We start from the raw sequence: 19,617 nt of genomic DNA, 5'->3' as shown, positions 1-19,617 counted from the left end.
TGTAATAGCTGAAAGAAAATTATTACAAAAAAATAAATACAAAGGAATCCAGCTAGAAATTAAAAGGGAGCATGGAGCTTTCTTTTCTGATAAGAGCTTGTGACCTCCCTTTCCTGGAATAAAAGCCAGTCAGGGCTTCTGCAATGCAGAAACTAATTCAATCCAAAGCTAACTTAGATTAATTAATAGAAATCTGCTTTAAAGAGAGTGAGGCAGTGGCTGTAATACAACAGGGATTTCCCCAGGACCTGTCTGTAGCTCTCAGAAAGCCCCAAACAAACCCAAAGCGGGCATTTGGAGCAGAGGAGGAGCACGGCCCTTACTCTGGGAGCAGTCGGTGCCGATCCAGCCCGGGAAGCACTGGCAGGAGCCGTCGATGGGGTTGCAGGTCCCGTTCTCGGTGCACTGGCACAGCTCAGCACAGTCCTTCCCAAACCTCCCGCTGGGACACACTGCAAACACAAGGCACTTTGCTGCAGCCTCTTCAAAGGGAATGGCAGGAAATCACAGGACTCAACATTCAGCAATTAGAGATAAAATTAATTAAAAACGCTTTGCTTTGGTGAAGCAAAATTCCTCTGGAAAGCAGGAAAAGTATGCAAGCCCATTTTGCTTGCATCCCAGGAGTGAAAACAATAGGAAAAAGTCCTATCAAAATCCATTTTTCTGCTGGAAAATGAAGCTAATATAGTCAGAAGATTGCAATAATTGAAGGGCAGTATTGAAGGATTACAAGAGGAGAGACAAAACAGAGAAGAGGGATCATCACAAGAGGAAAAGAACAAGCAAACCTTAGGAGAATTCAGTGAGTAGCAGCCACAAGTGAATGGCTGGGACTGATCTGGTTTCCAAGGATTTTATCTATATTTATATTTATATTTATGTACGTTATATATCTGTTTGACTGAGAGCTGTTTAACAAATGTGCTGCATCCCAACAAAATCAGCACCTCTCCCTGTGTGTCCACCTAAGCGAAGTTGGAAGAAAAGAAACTCAATTTTCTTCCAGAGTCATCCTCTCACATCCTAAGCACAGTGACAGGAAACTAATAGACATGTAGATCTTCAACCTCCCACCAAATTATTGGAAATCTTTAACGTTAAAGTTGATGGAAAGCTCTGCTCAGTAACAAATGAAATGTTTCATTTCTGGGCTCTTATTGGCTGTGTTCCCTGACAAAAACAGATGTATTTTCAAAACAAGATAAAACATACAGTCCATCTTCGCAAAGAGGGTTACAAATGGAACTGGACTTGGATCCTGGTAAATAATAGCGATGTCAAAAAAGTGATTAAGGCACTTCCCTGAATTATGCAGCTGTTTCACCACTCCAGCCTCTCTCACTTTCTCAAAAGTAGTCTCTGCAGGTGACCTCAATCTATCCTGACTGTGAATCAGCCACCGATTGAAATCCTGAGCTGTGATTCATTGGCTTTTATATAATATGCCATCCTCTGCTCTTACAAGAGCAGAGTATTGTTTTCTGCTTGTGTTTCTATAGACTATGGACTTATCTGTAGGAGTGGATAAAGTTGGGTTTGGCTTTCACACTGTGTGCTAAACAGAACTGTTCCTAAGTGAAAAGAGATAAAAGTAAACACAATACACAGCCAGGATGGAAAGAATACACAAAGTGAGAAGGAAAGCAGAACCCTGCTATCACAGACAGCAAAAACTGAACTGATCTGTCAGCCCAGGCTCCTGGACAGGCCACACCATTATTCCCTTCCAGTGCCCTGCAAGAAGCAGCTCCAGGCACTGTTTTATGGCATCTTTGGGATGGAGATAGGCAACAGCACCTTGATGAAGGCTGGGGTTTGTATGTACAAAAAATGGAATTCTCAAAGGACTTCCTTTGGAGAGGAGCTGATTTGTTCTGCACCATGGAATACTGGTGGACCAGGGAAACATCTGTGATCCACACCGAGCTGCTGGCAAAGGGACCAGGTCACACTTGGAGCACAGAGGCAGAGCTGGCAGCTCCTGGTGCACACAGGAGCTCCCCCTGTCTCTGGAAATGGGATGATGCCCTCTGGAATGGCAGCACACAGGGATGACAAAAAGGTTCTTCTCCCTTATTTAAACAACCTGGCTGTGGACTGACAGAGAGACTCTTGTGAAGATGTGAGATCCAAATCCAAGCACTTTTTAAATGTCTCAATCATTTTTAGAGAGCTGTAAAACAAGGCCTAATGCTGCTTTCTCCAGCAGCAGCCTGACTGTACAACACAGATTGGGATGTTAATTAGCTCAGAAAGCTCTGAAGTGGGACTCCCAAAGTCCCTGTGGGATGTCAGGTGTGTTCTAGCAGTGATAACAAGTTATTATCAACCCATCTCGCTCTGGGATTGTGAAAGATATTCACAAAACAGCTGTTTAGTTGTTTGCAGCTCGGAATCCTTGGCACAACTGAGTCAACCTGTGCAGTTTTGGGGGTTACACAGCTCCTCACATGCACACACTGCTGGTGGAAGAATGTTCCTGCTGCCAATGGCACAAGGAAATGAAAATTCCAAAGTGAAATCTTCATTTCACGTTTTTCTAATGGAAAATTAATTAGCATTTTTCTTTCTACAAAATAAAGTTGCATGTTAACTCATTATGACAAACTGCAACACAAATTGATTTTAATTAGGACATGAATATTTTAAGATGAATTTGCTAGATAGATCAACATTTCAAAGTAAAACCAGAAGTGCTGAACATCTGAGCAAAAATAAAATAGTTTTCTTAAGAGGATAATTAGACCTGCTTATGCTTTGAAATCTGGCTAACGTTTCACATAAAATGGACAAATGCACTGAAATACGTTCATTTTAATAAATTAATTGGTGTAATGTTTAGTTGACTATACAGCACAGGAGAAAAAAACCCCATGGTTATATTTAATCTATGTTTAATGATTTTGGGTAAGTGCTGCCTGCAATCCCACCTTACTGAAAAGCAGGTCATTGAAGGTGTCATTCAGTTCTGGCAGGGATTGTGGCTTCACAGGGGCAGTGGTCACTACAAATCACTTCTTTTAAATATCTGTGAGCAAATACCCACTGCAGTATGCAGCAACTGAGAGTGCAGAAGGCTGAGGGATTTTGTGGGTATTTTTAGGATGAAAATGACACCTGGAGTTAAATGTGGAACTTTGAAAGGTACAGAAAGGTGATGGGTGTTTGGGGAGCTGAAGTTCCTGCTCAGTTGTGAAAATGAACTCCCTTCTCTGCCTCACTGCAAACTTCCCTTGTGTCCATGGTTTCAGCCATTCCCAGCCAGGTCCTGCACAGTGCCAATGAGGTTTTGTGCACAACTGGGTGTTGGGGATTGCTCACCTGACTGGCCTTTACCTTAACCAGAACCTCCCTGTCCTGCAGCAAAGATCTCAGGAAGGTGCCATCAACATTCAGGTGAGGACAGGCTGAGCAGCAAGAAAAATGAAGCCATTGGATGCCGATGTATTTACAGCAGGTGTCTCATTCCACAGGCATTTCAATCCAGTGTGGCAGAGCTGGATTATTTATGAAACCAAGAGCACATCGTATTTTCAAGAGGGTGACTGAGTACCTGTTTGCATTTTCCCTCGGAAGGAAAGAGTTTCTTGGGATCTGAACTGCAGAAAGAAGTGCAAAAGGCCGGGAGCAGGGGATGGGCTGGCTCAGAGCAGCTGCTCGGGAAGGGAGGCGGTACCTGAGGTGCAGAGGGTCCGGGGAAGGGAAGGGAAGGGAAGGGAAGGGAAGGGAAGGGAAGGGAAGGGAAGGGAAGGGAAGGGAAGGGAAGGGAAGGGAAGGGAAGGGAAGGGAAGGGAAGGGAAGGGAAGGGAAGGGAAGGGAAGGGAAGGGAAGGGAAGGGAAGGGAAGGGAAGGGAAGGGAAGGGAAGGGAAGGGAAGGGAAGGGAAGGGAAGGGAAGGGAAGGGAAGGGAAGGGAAGGGAAGGGAAGGGAAGGGAAGGGAAGGGAAGGGAAGGGAAGGGAAGGGAAGGGAAGGGAAGGGAAGGGGGCCGTACCTTGGTTGCAGAGCGGCCCCGAGAAGCCGGGCAGGCAGTCGCACAGCCCCGACACGTGGTGGCAGGGACCATTGCTGTGCACGCACTGGGGACACGGCTGGCTGCAGTGGTGCCCGTAGAACCCGGGGGGACAAACTGAAAACAGAACAAACCAAGCTGTCACAGGTTTTTCCATCAGAGCTCGAGAATTCTCTGTCTGTCTTAATCCCAAACCAATATTTCTTAATTTATCAAGCACAATTTAGTGGACAGCTGAAATGATGAGGCCTGTTGGATTGTTCCTTGTCTAATAAAGTGCAGGCTCTGGTAAAACTGCTCCTGTGTTCAAACATTCCCACCTTCCCTCCTCATGGAAATCCTTGGCTGTTTAATATCACAGCAGAGTTCTCAGCAGCCTCCCTCTCTCAGGACACTCATTTGAGTCTCTCTAAGTTGAAAACTTTGACAAAACAGGAGTTTAAGATATTTGAGACCCCACAGCAGATATGGTTAATAACACACATTCCAAAGATTTTAGGATAGGTAGGAAAAGAAACACTGGCATACATGTAGAAAAACAGAAACTCAGAAAGAAATGGAAATTGAGTCAAGAAATCAGAGAAGGTGTATTAGGAAACAATATTTTATGTCTAAACCATTATGCCAAAAGCTGATTTCCAAACCTATCTGGGGGAATGCCTGTGCTCAGCTGGGAGGAGCAACAGCCATCAAGTGACGAAAATAAGCCAATAATGGTAATTATGTAACACCATATAAAATCACCTGATTTAAATCAGTAATCACATCAAATAGCTGAGTAAACTTGTACTGAATTGTGTGCTTATTTTGCCTAAAACCTGGATTGAAATTATTATAGAATTTGTACATCAGGTACAGAATCAGGATTATGGCTCAGTATCTCTTCTAAAAGCAGATTTTTGCTTCTAAGAGCATGTAGAGTGAAAAAGCATCCACTGTCCAAACATTCACTGCAATAGATAACACAAAGAAATGTTAAATTGCAGTAAGTGACAGTAAAAATAACTTTATATGTTTTTATTTTTACTCCTGTGATTCTCTGTTCTATAGTTCTGGCTCAGTGGTTACTAAATCATGTCTGTTCTATTTTTCCAGCAAATGAGAATTTTCTCATGGACTGTATGTTCTCAGAGGGTGTCAGGCTCTTACCCCACTGCACATTTCCAGCTGGAGCTTAGCTGACAGGTTGGTTGATGATGCAGTAGCTATAAAACAACCTGGATCATTCCTGGAGACATTTCTGCAGGCTTAAGAGCACTAAACCATCCCAGTGTCTCATGTAATCCTGATTACACAGACAGAACAAGTTGGCCGAGTATCATCTTCAGTATCATCCTCAGCTCTGCCTTGTAATAAAACAGCCTAAATCCTGTTTCTAAATGAATTTCTAAGAGAAAAATGTGGATGATTTTGAGAACAAGCTTAGCAAGGTCTGCTTACAAGGTATTCTTGAGCCTGAATCCCAGAAAAGAGCTGGATTCAAGCTGGATTCCCAGGCCAAACACTCACAGAGGCAAGAGCAGAAGCATTCACAGGAGCCCTCTGCTGTCACCCCAGTGGGGAGGAAAATTTCTCCCCACCAGATCCTTGGCAAACATCCTCAGGGAGCAGCCTGAGTCCTGGGCTTGCTAACTGGGCACAAGGGTTGCTCTTGTAGCCTGCATGCCAACAGCTGACAGAACTAAGCTGGGTTTTTTTCATCTCAGAAAGGTCAGAAACTATTAACTTCTGGAAGTTTTGCACTCTTAAGGTTTCAAATTTGTAAAACATTTTCTTCCTCATCTCCCTGAAGCTCTGAGCTCCACATTTTAGCCTTGGAGAGAGGTTTTACAGCTGCACAGATATGCTGAAGCACCTGGAAATTGGGGTTTATAATGGAAATGCTTATAGGCCATTAACTACAGCAGTGCTAGAGGTCATTGTTATAATGGCTTTAAATAAAAACTGTCAGCTACAAATTATTTTTAGAGATGAGTGTGTTCTAGTGTCAAGTGTAACTGGTGAAATCAAAGGGGATCTATGAACTGGGCATGCAGAATGTCTCACAGCAAGAGGAAGAAGAAGAAATGCTGAGCAGAAAACAAAGACAAATCCACTTCTTGTTTACATGGGAAGATGGTTGGTGTAGTGAATTAGGGTCCCTGTGGGGCAAATGCAGCTTCCCAGATAAAGCAAAGGAGAGGATTTTTATCTGCTTGGTACATTTTAATATGTAGCAGCAGAGCATCAAACAGGAGCTATTTGGGGCTGCTGTGTTTCTTTTTCTGGCATACAAGAAAACATTGCCTTGTTATTTTGATGCCAACGCTCATCCACTTGTCATTATATGATGGGTGGTGGCTGACTGCTTTACAGGTCTGACTTCACTGAGTCCTGCCAGCTTTGGTTTGTAAGGTGCTGCTCCTCCTTCCAGGTCACCTGTGACCTCCAGGTGTGATCAGAAGAAGGAACACAAGGCACAGCTCAGTGCAGGAGAGTTCTTGATGAAGGAGCCTTTTCCAGGCTCGTTGGCCCTCAGGAAGTCATGAGCTACAGCAGCTCAGAAACCGTGGATTTGTCTGCCTGCTGTCATAAAGGAGCATTTCTACCTGCCTTGCCTCTGCCAGCTATGGGAAATCTTACTTCTCTGGCACAAGGGCCCTCTGAATCCCGGAGCACAGTCACAGGTGCCATCCTCAGGGGAGCAGGATCCCCCGTTCTCACAGCTGCACGAGATGGAGCAGTTGGGTCCCCAGCGGCCCTGGCTGCAGATGTTGTCACAGTGGATGCCTGAGGACACAAAGCCACACATTAGGCTTCCCACAACTCTCACTCTGCTCATTGATCAAAGAAATGCTTGGTAGGACTGATGCCTCACAGTCCCCCAGAGGGATCTGGGAAGGAAACAGCTCCTCTTTTATCTGCTTAATAAAGTGAAAATTAAGAAAATGCCAGAGAGGTGAATTCTGTAGGTGTTGGTGGGAGCCTGTTCAGTCCTCAGCACTATTAAAGAAACTCTGCATGTCATCCAAGAGATGAAGGTCAGGAATTGCTTTAAAGTCACAAAATAGCTCAAATAGCTGGTCTGGAAATAGGCAGTTGATTGAAGCCTGATTACTTACCTGTTGTGAATTGGACGACCATAAAAAGAAAAATCAGGATTTTGCAAAAACATGTTCAGTATTTGGATTCTTCAACACAAGTAAATTAAACTCTATTTTGTGTTCTGCTCCCTTCCTGGCTTAAACCCCTGTGCTCTGGTGTTTTGTGCACATACCCCACAGCTACCCAGAACTCCCCAGTTCTGTGTGAATGAACTGAGTTCTGATCCAGCAAGTGGCCATATGTGAGCACAGGCTGAGCATTTGCATGTTAAATGGAGACTGAGACCTGCCAATCCAGCTCCCAGTGCTCCCCAGGGTGCTTGTTTGATATTTACTATTGTGAAGAGCAAAGCTTGGAAACACTGAAAGGAGCACACAGCCAGGAAACTTAACACAAGGCTTCTGGCATGGTTTCAACTGGATTTGTTTAAACTGGTGACTTTTAAAAACAACCTTGTGCCATGGCTTGTCACATATAAACGTGACTGAAGGAGCTGATCCTGCACAGTGTGTCTGAGAGGCTCTCACACCACTGGAACAAAGCAGTACCAATACCTGCAATTAGCAGGGCTATTTGCATGATCAAGGGCTCCTTGGATGGGTTTGCAGAATCATGAACTAAGAGGGACAGTGAGCAGTTCCAGCTGCAGGGAGTGGCACTGGCAGGAGCATCTGAAACCAGCAGAAATGGATCAGAGACTGGCTTGGACGTTTTTCTTAGAACACGACCCCAGCCCTGGGATTGGGGGGTACCCACACACCCCAGCTGGCTTCCAAGCCCAACCTGAGATGTTCTTTATCATCCCTAAACTGAGATCTCCTTTACTGTCCTTCACCTGAGATGTTCTTTATCACCCGTGCCCGTGTCCCACTGCACAATGGGATCACAGCAGCCCCGGGCTTGGATTAGTGCAGCTCTCTGCAGAAACACAATCCCAGCCATCCCCTCCACCTCTGACAACTTCATCTGGATGCTGGAGCTAATGCACTGCATTTGGGGAGCTGTGATCTGTACAGTCACCAAACTCTGAGCATTATTAAATCAGCTGAAAGTCATTATAAATACACTTACAGTGCAGTTTCAAGTTGGTTTTATAAATCTCTGAAGTTAACACAGTAAGAAATACTGCAGAGCCAAAATTTCCCTTTTCTGAAGATTAATCATACAATTATAATGTCCCTTCCTAGAAAATCTTAACCATGTCTGGCAAAAGCACAGTTTGAAATGTGATTTCTAGTAATACATGATCTTAGCTTTATTTATAAAGAGGCATGGACCATTCTGTACAACTTAATAAAAACCACATTAAAATACAGTAAAAACTTAATACAAGCTAAATTCCTTCATATCCAAGTAAATAAATCTGAAAAAAGGGACTGTGAAAAGAGACAAGGAACATTTGTATTAGTAAAATCAAGAAAAACCATTATTTTAAGAAATTATTTTAAAGTCTTCCCTGCTCCCTTTGAAATCAAATATATCCTTGGATTACTAAAATAAGTGCTTTGTCTGTGCATTTATGTCCTTTATCCACAGTGCTCTGTAATTAAAAAGTCAGAAAATAAATTGCAAATAAATAAACAAATAAATAAATAAATGTGTTTTGTATTTATGCTCATTTATAGCCTTGAGTTTCAGTGCAAACTCCCTGAACCAAAATTCAGACTCAAACACAGAAAAATGTGCATTTTTCCTCCCAATTGCAGCAGTAAAATTACAATTCTGTCATTGTGGATGGTCTATTTATAAATGGGGACAATTAAACAGCAATATTTCTTGTCTCTTTTGACAAAGTTTGGGGAAGAATGACAGTGACTCTTTTCTTGTGGAAGGCACCTGAATTTGAATGCCAGGGCTGCTCCTGCAGCAGCAAAGCCCCTGCTTTGGTAATGAGTAATGAGGGATGTCTTCCCTGTGCTAACGAAGGCAATGAGTCACGGTGGAGCTGATTGTTGTAGCAAAAGGGAAAGGGGAAAAGGAAACCTTCCAGGAGCCACTGGCACCCATTACAGCCCTGCTCTATTTGTCCATTTCCAGAAGACAACCGAGATGGTGCCGCAATCAGGTTTTATTACTTTTTATTATCCAAGTTAATTCTCATGGAAGACTTCAATTTTGAAGGCTCCTACACGCATTGAATTGCAAATATAAATGAGAAGTTAAAATTGCATCTGGACATGCAAGTCTTATGGAATTGTGCTGGAAAAAGCACCTTAATTTTACAATTCCCTAACCTGACAGCATGTGAAGGGGGAGTCCATCCCTCCCAGCTACTTTACAGTCAGAGTCAGTGAAGCAGCAAGATTCTGTAATGTAAAACTTTAATATTTATTTAGGAACTTGCTGATGAACATTTCTGATAAGCAATTAGTTTTCAATTTCCAGAACTACAAGAAGAGCTGAAGTTGACACACCTCTGTACTACCTCATGTTACAACCAGATTCCTAATTTATGAACAAAGTCCTGGTTTCACATGCATGGTGTAGAAATTAGAAAGACAACTATCAGAAGTCCTTGAAGCTGCAGGAAGCAGTTCTATACATAAACTCTATTGCCTGGATACCAGGGAATTATCTGCCAGCCCGAGGCTGTGGTTCACAATTGCAGACACTGGTATAAAATTACACTTCCAAGACCTTTTTAAACAATGTTCTGGGGGTGAATTGTAAATGAAATCCACAAAACTTATAAAACTGTAGTTACCCACTGGACATGGGTAAAAGATCTGCACTTTTGCAGAAAGGCAGAGCCCAGGTAAGAGCAGAGCCCACTGTGGCTTTAATTCAGTCTGTGAAACAGCAGCCACAAACTGCCCATGGCCCAGCAGGGATTCGGGGTATTGGATTCCTGCAAGCACTGGCTGCTTTCCAGTGGGATTCCCTCTGCACTGCTCTGTACATTCAGCTGACAGTCCCAGGAGTGCCTTCACTCCCTTTTCCCCACACCAACCTCCTTTGCACACATGGTGGGGAGGAAAACCAGCCCTGAGGGCCTGAATTACAGTGGAAAACACAAACTGGGCTCAACTCAGCCCACCAGAGCAGTCACAACTGCACTGTTCCGAGGGACAACCACACAGGAGAGCTGCTCCAAACTCCTGCCCCTCCAGGACAATTTCCTACCAAGTGTCCAAGCAGCTGCTGGCTGGGACATGGGGAATATCTGGGGTAACTCAGCCCAGGCTTCCCAAAGGTGAAGCCATTTGTTTGGGCAGGGATCTTCCAACATGGAGCTGCAGACAATCCTGAAAAAGGAAAGCAGCTGGGAGAGAGGTAGAGGAGGAAGAGAATCCCAGAAGCTCAGAATGGTTTGGGTCAGAAGGGACCATAAAGCTCATCTTGTCCCAGCTCCTGTCCAAGGGACACCTCCCACTGTCCCAGGCTGCTCCCAGCCCTGTCCAGCCTGGCCTTGGGCACTGCCAGGGATCCAGGGGCAGCCCCAGCTGCTCTGGGCACCTGTGCCAGGGCCTGCCCACCCTCACAGGGAAGGATTTCTTCCCAACATCCCATCTAACCCTGCCCTCTGGCACTGGGAAGCTGCTGATAGAAACCTGTGTCTGCCTTACATGGAGCAGTTTCAAGTCTGACCAGATGAAGTCAGTCCTTGTACTCAAATTTCCAAATCAACTGTGCTGGATAAATCCAACATCCACACAAGCATCAGGAAAAGGAGCAAGAAAAAGAAGAGGAAAAACCCCCAAGCCATACAACTGGGATGTGAGGCATCTCTTGAAGAGCTCCTTCACAAGCTGCTTCTGTTAATAATCTGCAGTGGCTTCAAGTTTGTCAAAGTGATGCAGATTTAGTGCTGCCCATAACTACATCATGCTGAAGGACTTTGGAGGGTAAAATTCCTAAAAGCCAGACATAAGCAGAACTCCCTTTTTTCCCTCTCCAGCTTCTGCAATTGCACTCGTGCTTGGGGATTACGTCTCTGGCTCTTAATAAAGCTGCCATTGTTTCTCTGCTGTGTCTCTGGATAGTTGGAAACTAATACTCCAAACACAATAAAAGAGCAAAAATGGACGGAATAAATGAGAACCAGTGGCCTGGTTTTGACCACTGCTATCCCCCTGACAGTAGCCTCTGCAGCAGTGCCCAGCATCTAATTATTTTTCAGGGATGTAGGAATTTGATAAATTATAGGATGTAGTTCCCTCCCCCCACATACTTTAATTTTACATCTACCAGCATATAACTGTAATTATTTCTCTGAATAAGATCTTCAGCTTTTTTTTCCCCTCAATAGTCCCAATCTAAAGACAGATGCAACATCAATTAGGAATGACAGGAATGATTTCAGCAGACATTTGAATCCAACACAAACATTGTGCTCTCCTCCACCTGTCTTTCAACATGACATGAAGTCATAATAATCTCTTATTTCTGGCATTTGAATAGCTTTGGAAAGAGCTGCTTTTTATGCAAAAATAGGCACAGGATTTATGCAGGCAATGCTGTGGAGGCCTGAGGTTTGGTGAGTCACGCTTGGCTTTGCTGTGGAATGCTGGTGGCTCTGGCAGGATGGATGCCCAGAGCTGGCTGGTACCTGCTGACAGTGCCCCACCCAGCACACACCTCCAGCTGATGCTGCAGGGCTGCCTGGGGTGGGAGGGGTGGCCGGGGGCCAGCAGGGAGCAGGTGTGGGAATGCCTCAGTGGGTCTGGCCCCTGGTCACACCAACCTCTGGTCTCTGTCCCCTGCAGGGATCCCACCGGCAGCTCCCCCACCCAGCCCAGGGGCAGAGCCAGAGGCCACCCAGGGCACCCTGAATCCTGCCTTGGCCTCCTGGTTTGTACATTTATTTCTGATAATGACTTCTATAATCACACACATGTTTTCTTTAACCTCATTCTCTTGTCTTTCCCTGATACTCTCATTGCTGTTACACTTCTGTTGTCCCTATAAATTCCATTTAAATTGTATTTGAGGTTAGCTCCATGTGCTTTCCTTAGCAGGGACTGTTCTGCTGCTTCAGTCTCTAAGAGGTAAAAGACAATTCACTGACAGCACAAGGAAGAACTGTCCAAGCTGTGGATCAGCTGCTCAGAGGGGCCATCACAGAGCACAAACAAGAGTTCACAAAGAATTCTTGATGCTTTTCCATCACTTTTTGCATCTTTGTATTTTTTCCTACCTGAGGCAAACCCTGAAGTATTTGACTCAGAGCCAGTCAGAAGCACCACAGCACAATTCCTGACAGCTCAGCATTTAAGAATGCTGAAGAATGAGAAAATCAGTGTGGGGAGGGCAGCAGATAGAAGAAAACATAAAGGGATCTCTCATAAAATTAAATGGAAACATTAAGAATTGATGGCTGCTCATCTAGTCTGCAAATAAGCTATTTTTGTTTTTATATAGTGAAACTACTCAGCAGAGAACAGCAGCCACACTCACATTATCTATGAACTTCTGTGGTGTTCTCAAATGCTTTTTTTCACTGATTTTTTTTCCAGATTGGTGCCATGGAGCCCTTCCTTCTTTTGCTGATCATCATTCACCAGTGGATTCGGAGGGGCAACTCCTGAGTGTGACAGCCCATCAGTCTAAATGAAAGCTCCATGATCTGGTCCTAAATAACAAAGAATAAGCCCTTCCCTGAAGCCAGTGAAAAATTCTACATTGTCCCTTCTCTCATCTGTGCAGGGGCGATTTATGCCCCCATTAATGGAAGTGTTTTCCTGCAAGTAATACACTTAGAGCCTAATGCACCTCTGTGGAGCTCTAATCCTACCCCCAGTTTTAATTATCAAGAGAAATCTCCAGGTATGAATCACCCAACCCGGGGAATTTATGCAATGAAAGCTTTAGAGGCAAGAGACCTACCTCACAAGAAATGAGGTAAGTCAAAACGTTTGCTGAAGTAAAGGATGATGTGGTTCCCTTTGCTCAGGGATTCTCCAGGGTGCACTCTTGCAGGGCACACCTGCAGAAAATGGGGCTAAAAGGAGTCAAGCCCTGCACAGCCCTGCTTCATCTGCAGAGCTTTCCTAATTCTCAAATGCTGGGAACAGCTTCAGGCCAGGAGGGAAGAGAAAGCTGGGGAAGATCCAAGCAGGCAAACAGGAGGAACTGGTAACTGGGAAAAGCTGGAAATTTCCTGCTGGCAATGTTCAACCTCCTGAACTAAACCAGGAGCTCTTTTAGTTCAAGCTCCTGAACTAAACTGTGAGTGAGGAACAGCTGAGCAAGAGCTGGGGCATAACCAAAGCCTTTTGTGGTCAATGATGTTGAAATTCCACCCTTTCTCCTTGGTGTGGGCGGGGAAGGAAGATGGTTACAACATTTTTCACTGCAAACTCTTTCATTAATGACATAATGTATCATAGAATCCTGGATGGTTTGGGCTGGAAGGGACATTAAAGCTCATCCCATCCCACCCCTGCCATGCCACCCGTGTCCCAGGCTGCTCCAGGCCCTGCCCAGCCTGGCCTTGGGCACTGCCAGGGATCCGGGGCAGCCCCAGCTGCTCTGGGCACCTGTGCCAGGGCCTCACCCTCACAGGGAAGGCAGCATAAAGGATATTTCTGCTTTTTCTACTATCCAATCCAACCCTACTCTCTGGCAGTGTGAAGGCACTCCCCCCTGGCCTGTCACTACCTGCTCCTGTAAATAGTCTCTCTCCACTATATAAATATATAAATATACACACACACCTCATTTGAGCTTGCAGGCTGTTTGCTGAGCACTCTTCCCTCTCCTCCTTTCACACCCAGCATGCCAACAGCCAGGATTTAGTCTGCTGAAATGTGCACAAATAATTTTCCCCCACTTCTCGCCCACATTTATTTATAGGTGACTATTGTACACACAGCCAGGCTTATATATAGAATGTCTCTGCATGAAAATGGAAAAGGGTTGGGTACCTCGAACGTCAAGTCTCATGTTGTTAAAGCCCATTAAATTAGCATCACCCACGATGCCATCCAAGCTCTATCTTCTCTCAGAAATTTAAAAGCTGTCCTTTATTAAGCAAAATTAAACCCAAAAATAAATACAAAGATAAACAAACTTGTGCATCTTCCGTTTATAAGATTATTGCTGCAATGATTTGCATACATGCTGAAGTTTAGCAGTAGCCTTACTGCAGCTGCTAATTATAGTCTGAGGGTCTGATCCAACTCCCACTTAAGGAGTGGCAAAAATCCAACTGATTTCACCAAAGGTGAAATGGATACAAAATCTGTCACAGGACAAACACAACTAAACCTCACTCAGATGAAAATCAGGAACCCCCCAGACACCTGCCAAGGAAGGCACAGACATAATTAATGTCAGGACATCAATGAAATCTTTGATATAACTTCAGAATTCATATTTTTGAAAATTAGCCCTATATCAGCAGGAACCATCCTTAAAGGTTCCTGTCAAAGAGAGAATTTTTAAGCACAGCCTGACATTAAAATCTTATCAACTCACTTGAAATTAAGTCAATGAAAAATTAAAGCTAATTTCTAATAAGCTTATCTTACATTCATAGACTAAAGGGCACTTGTGGAATCCAGAGAGTAAGCACACCTTTCATATGGAAAAGATTTTCACACTGGAAAGGCAGAGGCCAAGAGAGAGGCTAAAATGCACCATTTTAGACTGACTCTAGAAATTTCTAGTTTTCCTGTCCATTTAAAGCTAATGTAAGGATACAGAATAATCACAGAAATAAATTATTAATTTAAAAATCTGGGATAAGACTGCCAGAAGTGATAAATGCAAAATACGATGTAGATAATGGGACTAGACATCTAGAAAATGCATGTTTAATAGGAACTTTCTATTGCTCCATTCTGGTATTTTAGGCTCTGTCTTACAAACCAATGGTACGAAACAATCTGATGGGAAAAAAAAGTCAACCCACGACATTGTGAATTCTAAACCACTCTGGATCTTTAGCTAAAAAGCTGCAGGGGCATGAAACAAGTCCTAGATTTTTTTTTTCTGGTTTGAAATAGGCATAGAAAACCAGCTCCCAGTTTTATCATCACATAGGTGAGGTTGATCTACTAATGACAAGAGAATTATTTAGGCTTCAACCCAGTACAGCTGAGGACAGGATCTGGCCCTGAGATTATAAATTGGATATAGCTGCAATGAAAGAAAATCATATTAGTACAAACAAAATACATTTCATGGAAAGCATGGGTTTTTTCTTCAAGGATTTTTCACCTCCTTGCAAAGAACTAGAGAAAGTGAAGTTAAAAATACCTTAAAGCTCCTCGTCAAAGTGGTCAGTGCTCCTTTAAAATTCAAAAAGGCTTTCCCTTGAGTAACAGGCTTATCAGTTTTCCTGAATTAATGTGTCCACAGGAGGCAAGAAACATGTTTCTGTGTTTGAGTGACAGTGCAGATGTCACTGCCAGCCTGCAAATGTTCCCAGCCCTGCAGCCTGGTCCCCTGGAGCTGCCCTGGGCTGTGCCCAGCAGCCCCTCCCAGCCCACAGGTGGGAATCCTGCAGCTCCAGAGCCCCACAGCCTCTGTGCTGGGGCTGGGCACCAGCAGGGACCATCAGGGGCTGTGTTCTGGCACTGTGGGAAGGTTACTGAGGTTGTAAAAGATACTGAAATGTGTATTTTGATTTTCACAGCAAAGAGGGAGGCAGCTCTCATGAGCCAGGAATGAAGCCTGAAGGTGTAAAGCACCAAGGTAATAAGATGTTTGTTCCTCAGCAGCATGCATCATTTGCATACCTGTGTTTGCCATCCTGATTAATTAAGGAAAATCTATATGGGCTTCTTTTATGATTAACTATGGGATGCACACTTTTATGTTCTCCATCTCATATCTACAGCACCAGGCTAATTTTCCCCACACATCTTTGGGATGTTAAAATATAGCGAATAAACTTTGGCTTTGGGTACTGAGAGAAGCCTCTGGGTGCCCCAGCTCAGTGGGGAGCTGAGATTCCATCACCACAGCAGCTCTGCAAATCCAGAGCACCACACAGGAAAAAAGGCAGAACAAGATGCAGATAAGACAGCATTTCAGATTAAAGGAATTGAGATAAACAGGATTTTAACTGACCTTAGCATTTAGAGGAGTGGAATCTATCCCTCTGTAGATCATTTCCCATTTAAAGCCAGTGTAAGAGCTGAAAGTGTAACAAGGCACACAGTGCCACAATTAACCTGGACAATTGGCTGATCCCAGGGAGCAGCAGAGCTCAGCACGATGAGCCAGGCCTGTGGCTCTGCTTCTGGGATCAGCCTGGGACTGGGAAAATGGATGGACTTGGGTCTTGGGGGCAGGATGGGCAATGCCTGGGTCTGCCTCCCCAGGGAGCCTCACCTGGCTCTGGTCAAGCACCTCCAGGCCAGCAGCTCTAATTTAATTATTGAGGGATTACTGAGGGAAGCAGCTAAAGGCTACACAGTTTCAGCCAGCTGGAATCTGTAAGGAAGCCATTTCTGGTACAAAACCTGCTGCCAGCAGCTGCCTGAGGTGGGACCAAGCTGAGGGGTTTGAAGTTCATCCCGCATCCCACAGGGGATGCAGCTGGAGCTGTCATCTCCAGAGCCTCAGCATTACACTGCCACAGCAGCACTGTCATCCTGCTCACCCAGCAAGGCCACCAGGGCAGCTGCTCCTTTCCTGTCCACTTTCAGATTGGTGATTGAGAGGAGCCTAAATGAAATTAAGAGGAGCCTAACTGAAATTTATAACCTTGTTGCTTGAACACCCAGGAGAGGAGGTTGCACCTGGGACAGATGAGACTCATCCTGCTTCCCCAGGACCTGTTTGTTGCAAAGGACTTCCAGGGGCTGCTCTACCATGCAGCATTTCTGTGTGTCCATCCCCTCTGTGGATTCGGTGTGTGCAGGATCCCTAATTAACCAAATGTAATTAGCACTGAGCATTTTCATTTCAACCTGAGTGTACATAAAGTAACACCTCTTCCACAAATGTCTGGTGTGTTGGGAGCTCTGAGGGATCTGTGGACACACACAGAGCTGCAAGCACAGAAGGGTCTGTACCTAAAACGCACAGCAAAGGTGGGGAAAGAGAGCCTTATTAATGCTGAAAAAACAGCCTGAACAATCAAGACTCAGTCCTCTGAGAGCAAGACCTTTCCTTTTTAACCCAGCACCAGATGTGAGCACCTCTTGTTTGGATTTCCAGGGCACTGTTTGTATACATGAAGTTACACAAGTCCAACCTGGAGAACTCCTTCCAGTGCAAGGCTGAGCCCTCAGTGTCACTGCATCCCACATTTCCTTCTTGTGGAGGGAAATTCAGCTCTGCATGGCATCAGCAGGTCACAGATCTGATTTTGGCCAACATTTCAACAAGTTTCACTTTGTTTTTACCACGAGAGCATTTTGCCAATGTAGTTTTGGGCTTCTGCTCTTGCTGAGCTCTCTCCAAAGCCATTGGTGGCACCAGGTGCCCCTTGGCTGGGATTGGCAGCAGGGACACCAGGTACAAGTGTCCCCAGAGCTGACCCAGCCCCTGGCTGTGGCTGCACAGGTGACATTCCCACAGAGCTGCAGGGAGGGGATGTGCAGATTGCTGCCTCTGTGCTTATTTATGCTCCCAGCTGGTTTGCACAGCTTTGTGAGCTCCTGCTCGAGACCTGGGGATCTCTCCATCATCTTCCCATCTGCCAGGGACACTCAGCTCCTGAAAATTACCTTCCCCCAGCTGGTGTCCACAGAAGGTCATTGTCCTGAATAATAGTCTTGGGTGGCAGTCATGACAGAATAAAAGGATGGTAGAGTGCTATTACCTTACATTGTGTGCTGCTCTGGACATGACTTTTTCCTTCTTTTGCCAGTCCTCCTCCATGCTCTTACCATCTATCAGTCCCTGAAGGTTTATATCAGTAGCATCTTGAAACCACTTTAAAGAAAATGGGTTCAATCTTCCCCTTGATCTTTACATAAAACACAGACATCAAGAGGGAGTCCCAGGTCTGGGATGAACATACAGAATATGCTGTTTCAGATGAAGTTTGTGGCTATTAGGATCAGAAAGCCACGTGAATTCTCTGTTTGGTGTGAGTGGGCAGGAGAACCTTCAGAAGTTCCGTGATCCTGAACTTTTCTGATATTTTTCAGGCCATGCCTAATTAGTACCAAAATCAGAAAGCAAAAATTTCAGCCTGAATTATTTATCACCTCATATTAATAAAATGCACTGCAATACACATCATGGCCCAGTTCACAACAACTGCAGATAAGATTAATCTTTCACTGATGCCATACTCCTTAATATGAAAATATAATTATCTAGCTGAAGAGTTTCTTAAATGACATACTTTCAAACTGGTAGGAGCAGAATTTATCCTTGTGTCTGGTGCCAAGCCAAGTGGAAAAAACATTGGAACAGAATTGACAAAACACGTGTTGGTTCTGTCTATCAACATTTCCACCTTACAGAGCCCTGTCACTGTTCAACTCCAACCTGGTCTCAAATAGGGATACAATATTTTCCTTCCTGAAATGTGATCCTGAGGAGAATTCCAGAACTGCAGGAGCACACTGAGAGATAAAGTCCTTGGGCTGCAGCAAACCCCCTCCAAGTTAAAATACATTTACCTTGCCCAATATGGAAATTAAAAGAAGTATATCAAAAATTATTCTTACCTTTCATTAATTCGTATCTGCATTTAATGTCCATTTACAGGTGTGCATGGCAGTAAGCACAAAGTATTTGCTGCAAATGCCTTTGAGAAAAAGCCACACCTTCAGTCTGCATTGTCTGCAAAGGTCAGTCCCTGCAGTTTCCTCTGGAATGCTACATCCAGAACATGTGTAATAAACTTTTAGAGTAGGTGTATATAAATATCTCTCTTCAAATTACTCTACTTTTAAAAGCCATTTTTTTCCCTTGAAGAAGCTCACAGTGACTACAGGAAAATCTAGCAGCTTTTCTTTGCTGATCATCAATAATGAACAGTAGAGTTTTAAAGCCTGATAGATGGATATATTGATGGCAAGGAGGTTCAGAGAAAGATAAATGCTGCCCAGCCAGTGAGGAAGGCAAGAGAATGAAGGAGGGGATGCAAGTGAGCTTATAAAATGGATTTTCTTGGGGGAAAAATATCCATTTCAGGGTTGCATGCCCAGTATCTTAGAAAAGTAGCTTTGCTGTACACAATATGTAGAACTTAGTATTTTTACATTTTATTTAATTATTTAAAGATTATTTCCATTGTATGTTTTAGGCATAATTTCATTGCTTTTGCTTTGTGCTCCTGGGAGCTGGGCTGCTGTGGGATATCCTCTCCAACAGAAACAGAAGGTGTGTGTTGGTTTAAGGCATAAATCAATGGGAAAGGTGACACTATCCCAAATGCTGGTTCCCTGATCAGCCTGCCTTGCTCCTGCATCCTCTCAACTTGTACTTGTTTGAAAAACAATTAAATTTTCCAAATGACTTGCTGTTAATATAAATGCATTTTGACTGTCAGTGCCACTGGTGGTTCTGCAGTGTATGGAACATAACTTTATTTCCACCCAGGGCCTCAACAGAGAGCAGAGAGAGATTAACCAGCATTTTAGGCAGCAAAGTGTGAAATGGTTGGG

General features: G+C 44.2%; 1 protein-coding gene across 10 annotated transcripts in view; it reads right to left on the bottom strand.

Annotated features, from left to right (window-relative positions):
- MEGF11 (multiple EGF like domains 11) overlaps positions 1 to 19,617 on the bottom strand; it is a 276,771-nt gene that overhangs the window by 33,559 nt on the left and 223,595 nt on the right. For all 10 annotated transcript variants that reach the window (XR_012582071.1, XM_074549142.1, XM_074549141.1 and 7 more), the window contains 3 exons: positions 6,635 to 6,781; positions 3,995 to 4,129; positions 324 to 452 (listed from right to left, as the gene is read on the bottom strand). Coding sequence is in view for 9 of the 10 variants with exons in the window: in XM_074549142.1 (XP_074405243.1) it covers positions 324 to 452; positions 3,995 to 4,129; positions 6,635 to 6,781 (411 nt within the window). In the remaining variant the exon portion in view is untranslated. The remainder of the gene's footprint in view (positions 1 to 323; positions 453 to 3,994; positions 4,130 to 6,634; positions 6,782 to 19,617) is intronic.

Source organism: Zonotrichia albicollis, chromosome 11 (genome assembly GCF_047830755.1).
Source record: "Zonotrichia albicollis isolate bZonAlb1 chromosome 11, bZonAlb1.hap1, whole genome shotgun sequence".
Classification (NCBI taxonomy): Eukaryota; Metazoa; Chordata; class Aves; order Passeriformes; family Passerellidae; genus Zonotrichia; species Zonotrichia albicollis.
The sequence above is the reverse complement of the archived record's forward strand: the minus strand, read 5'-3'. Positions and strand labels throughout refer to the sequence as shown.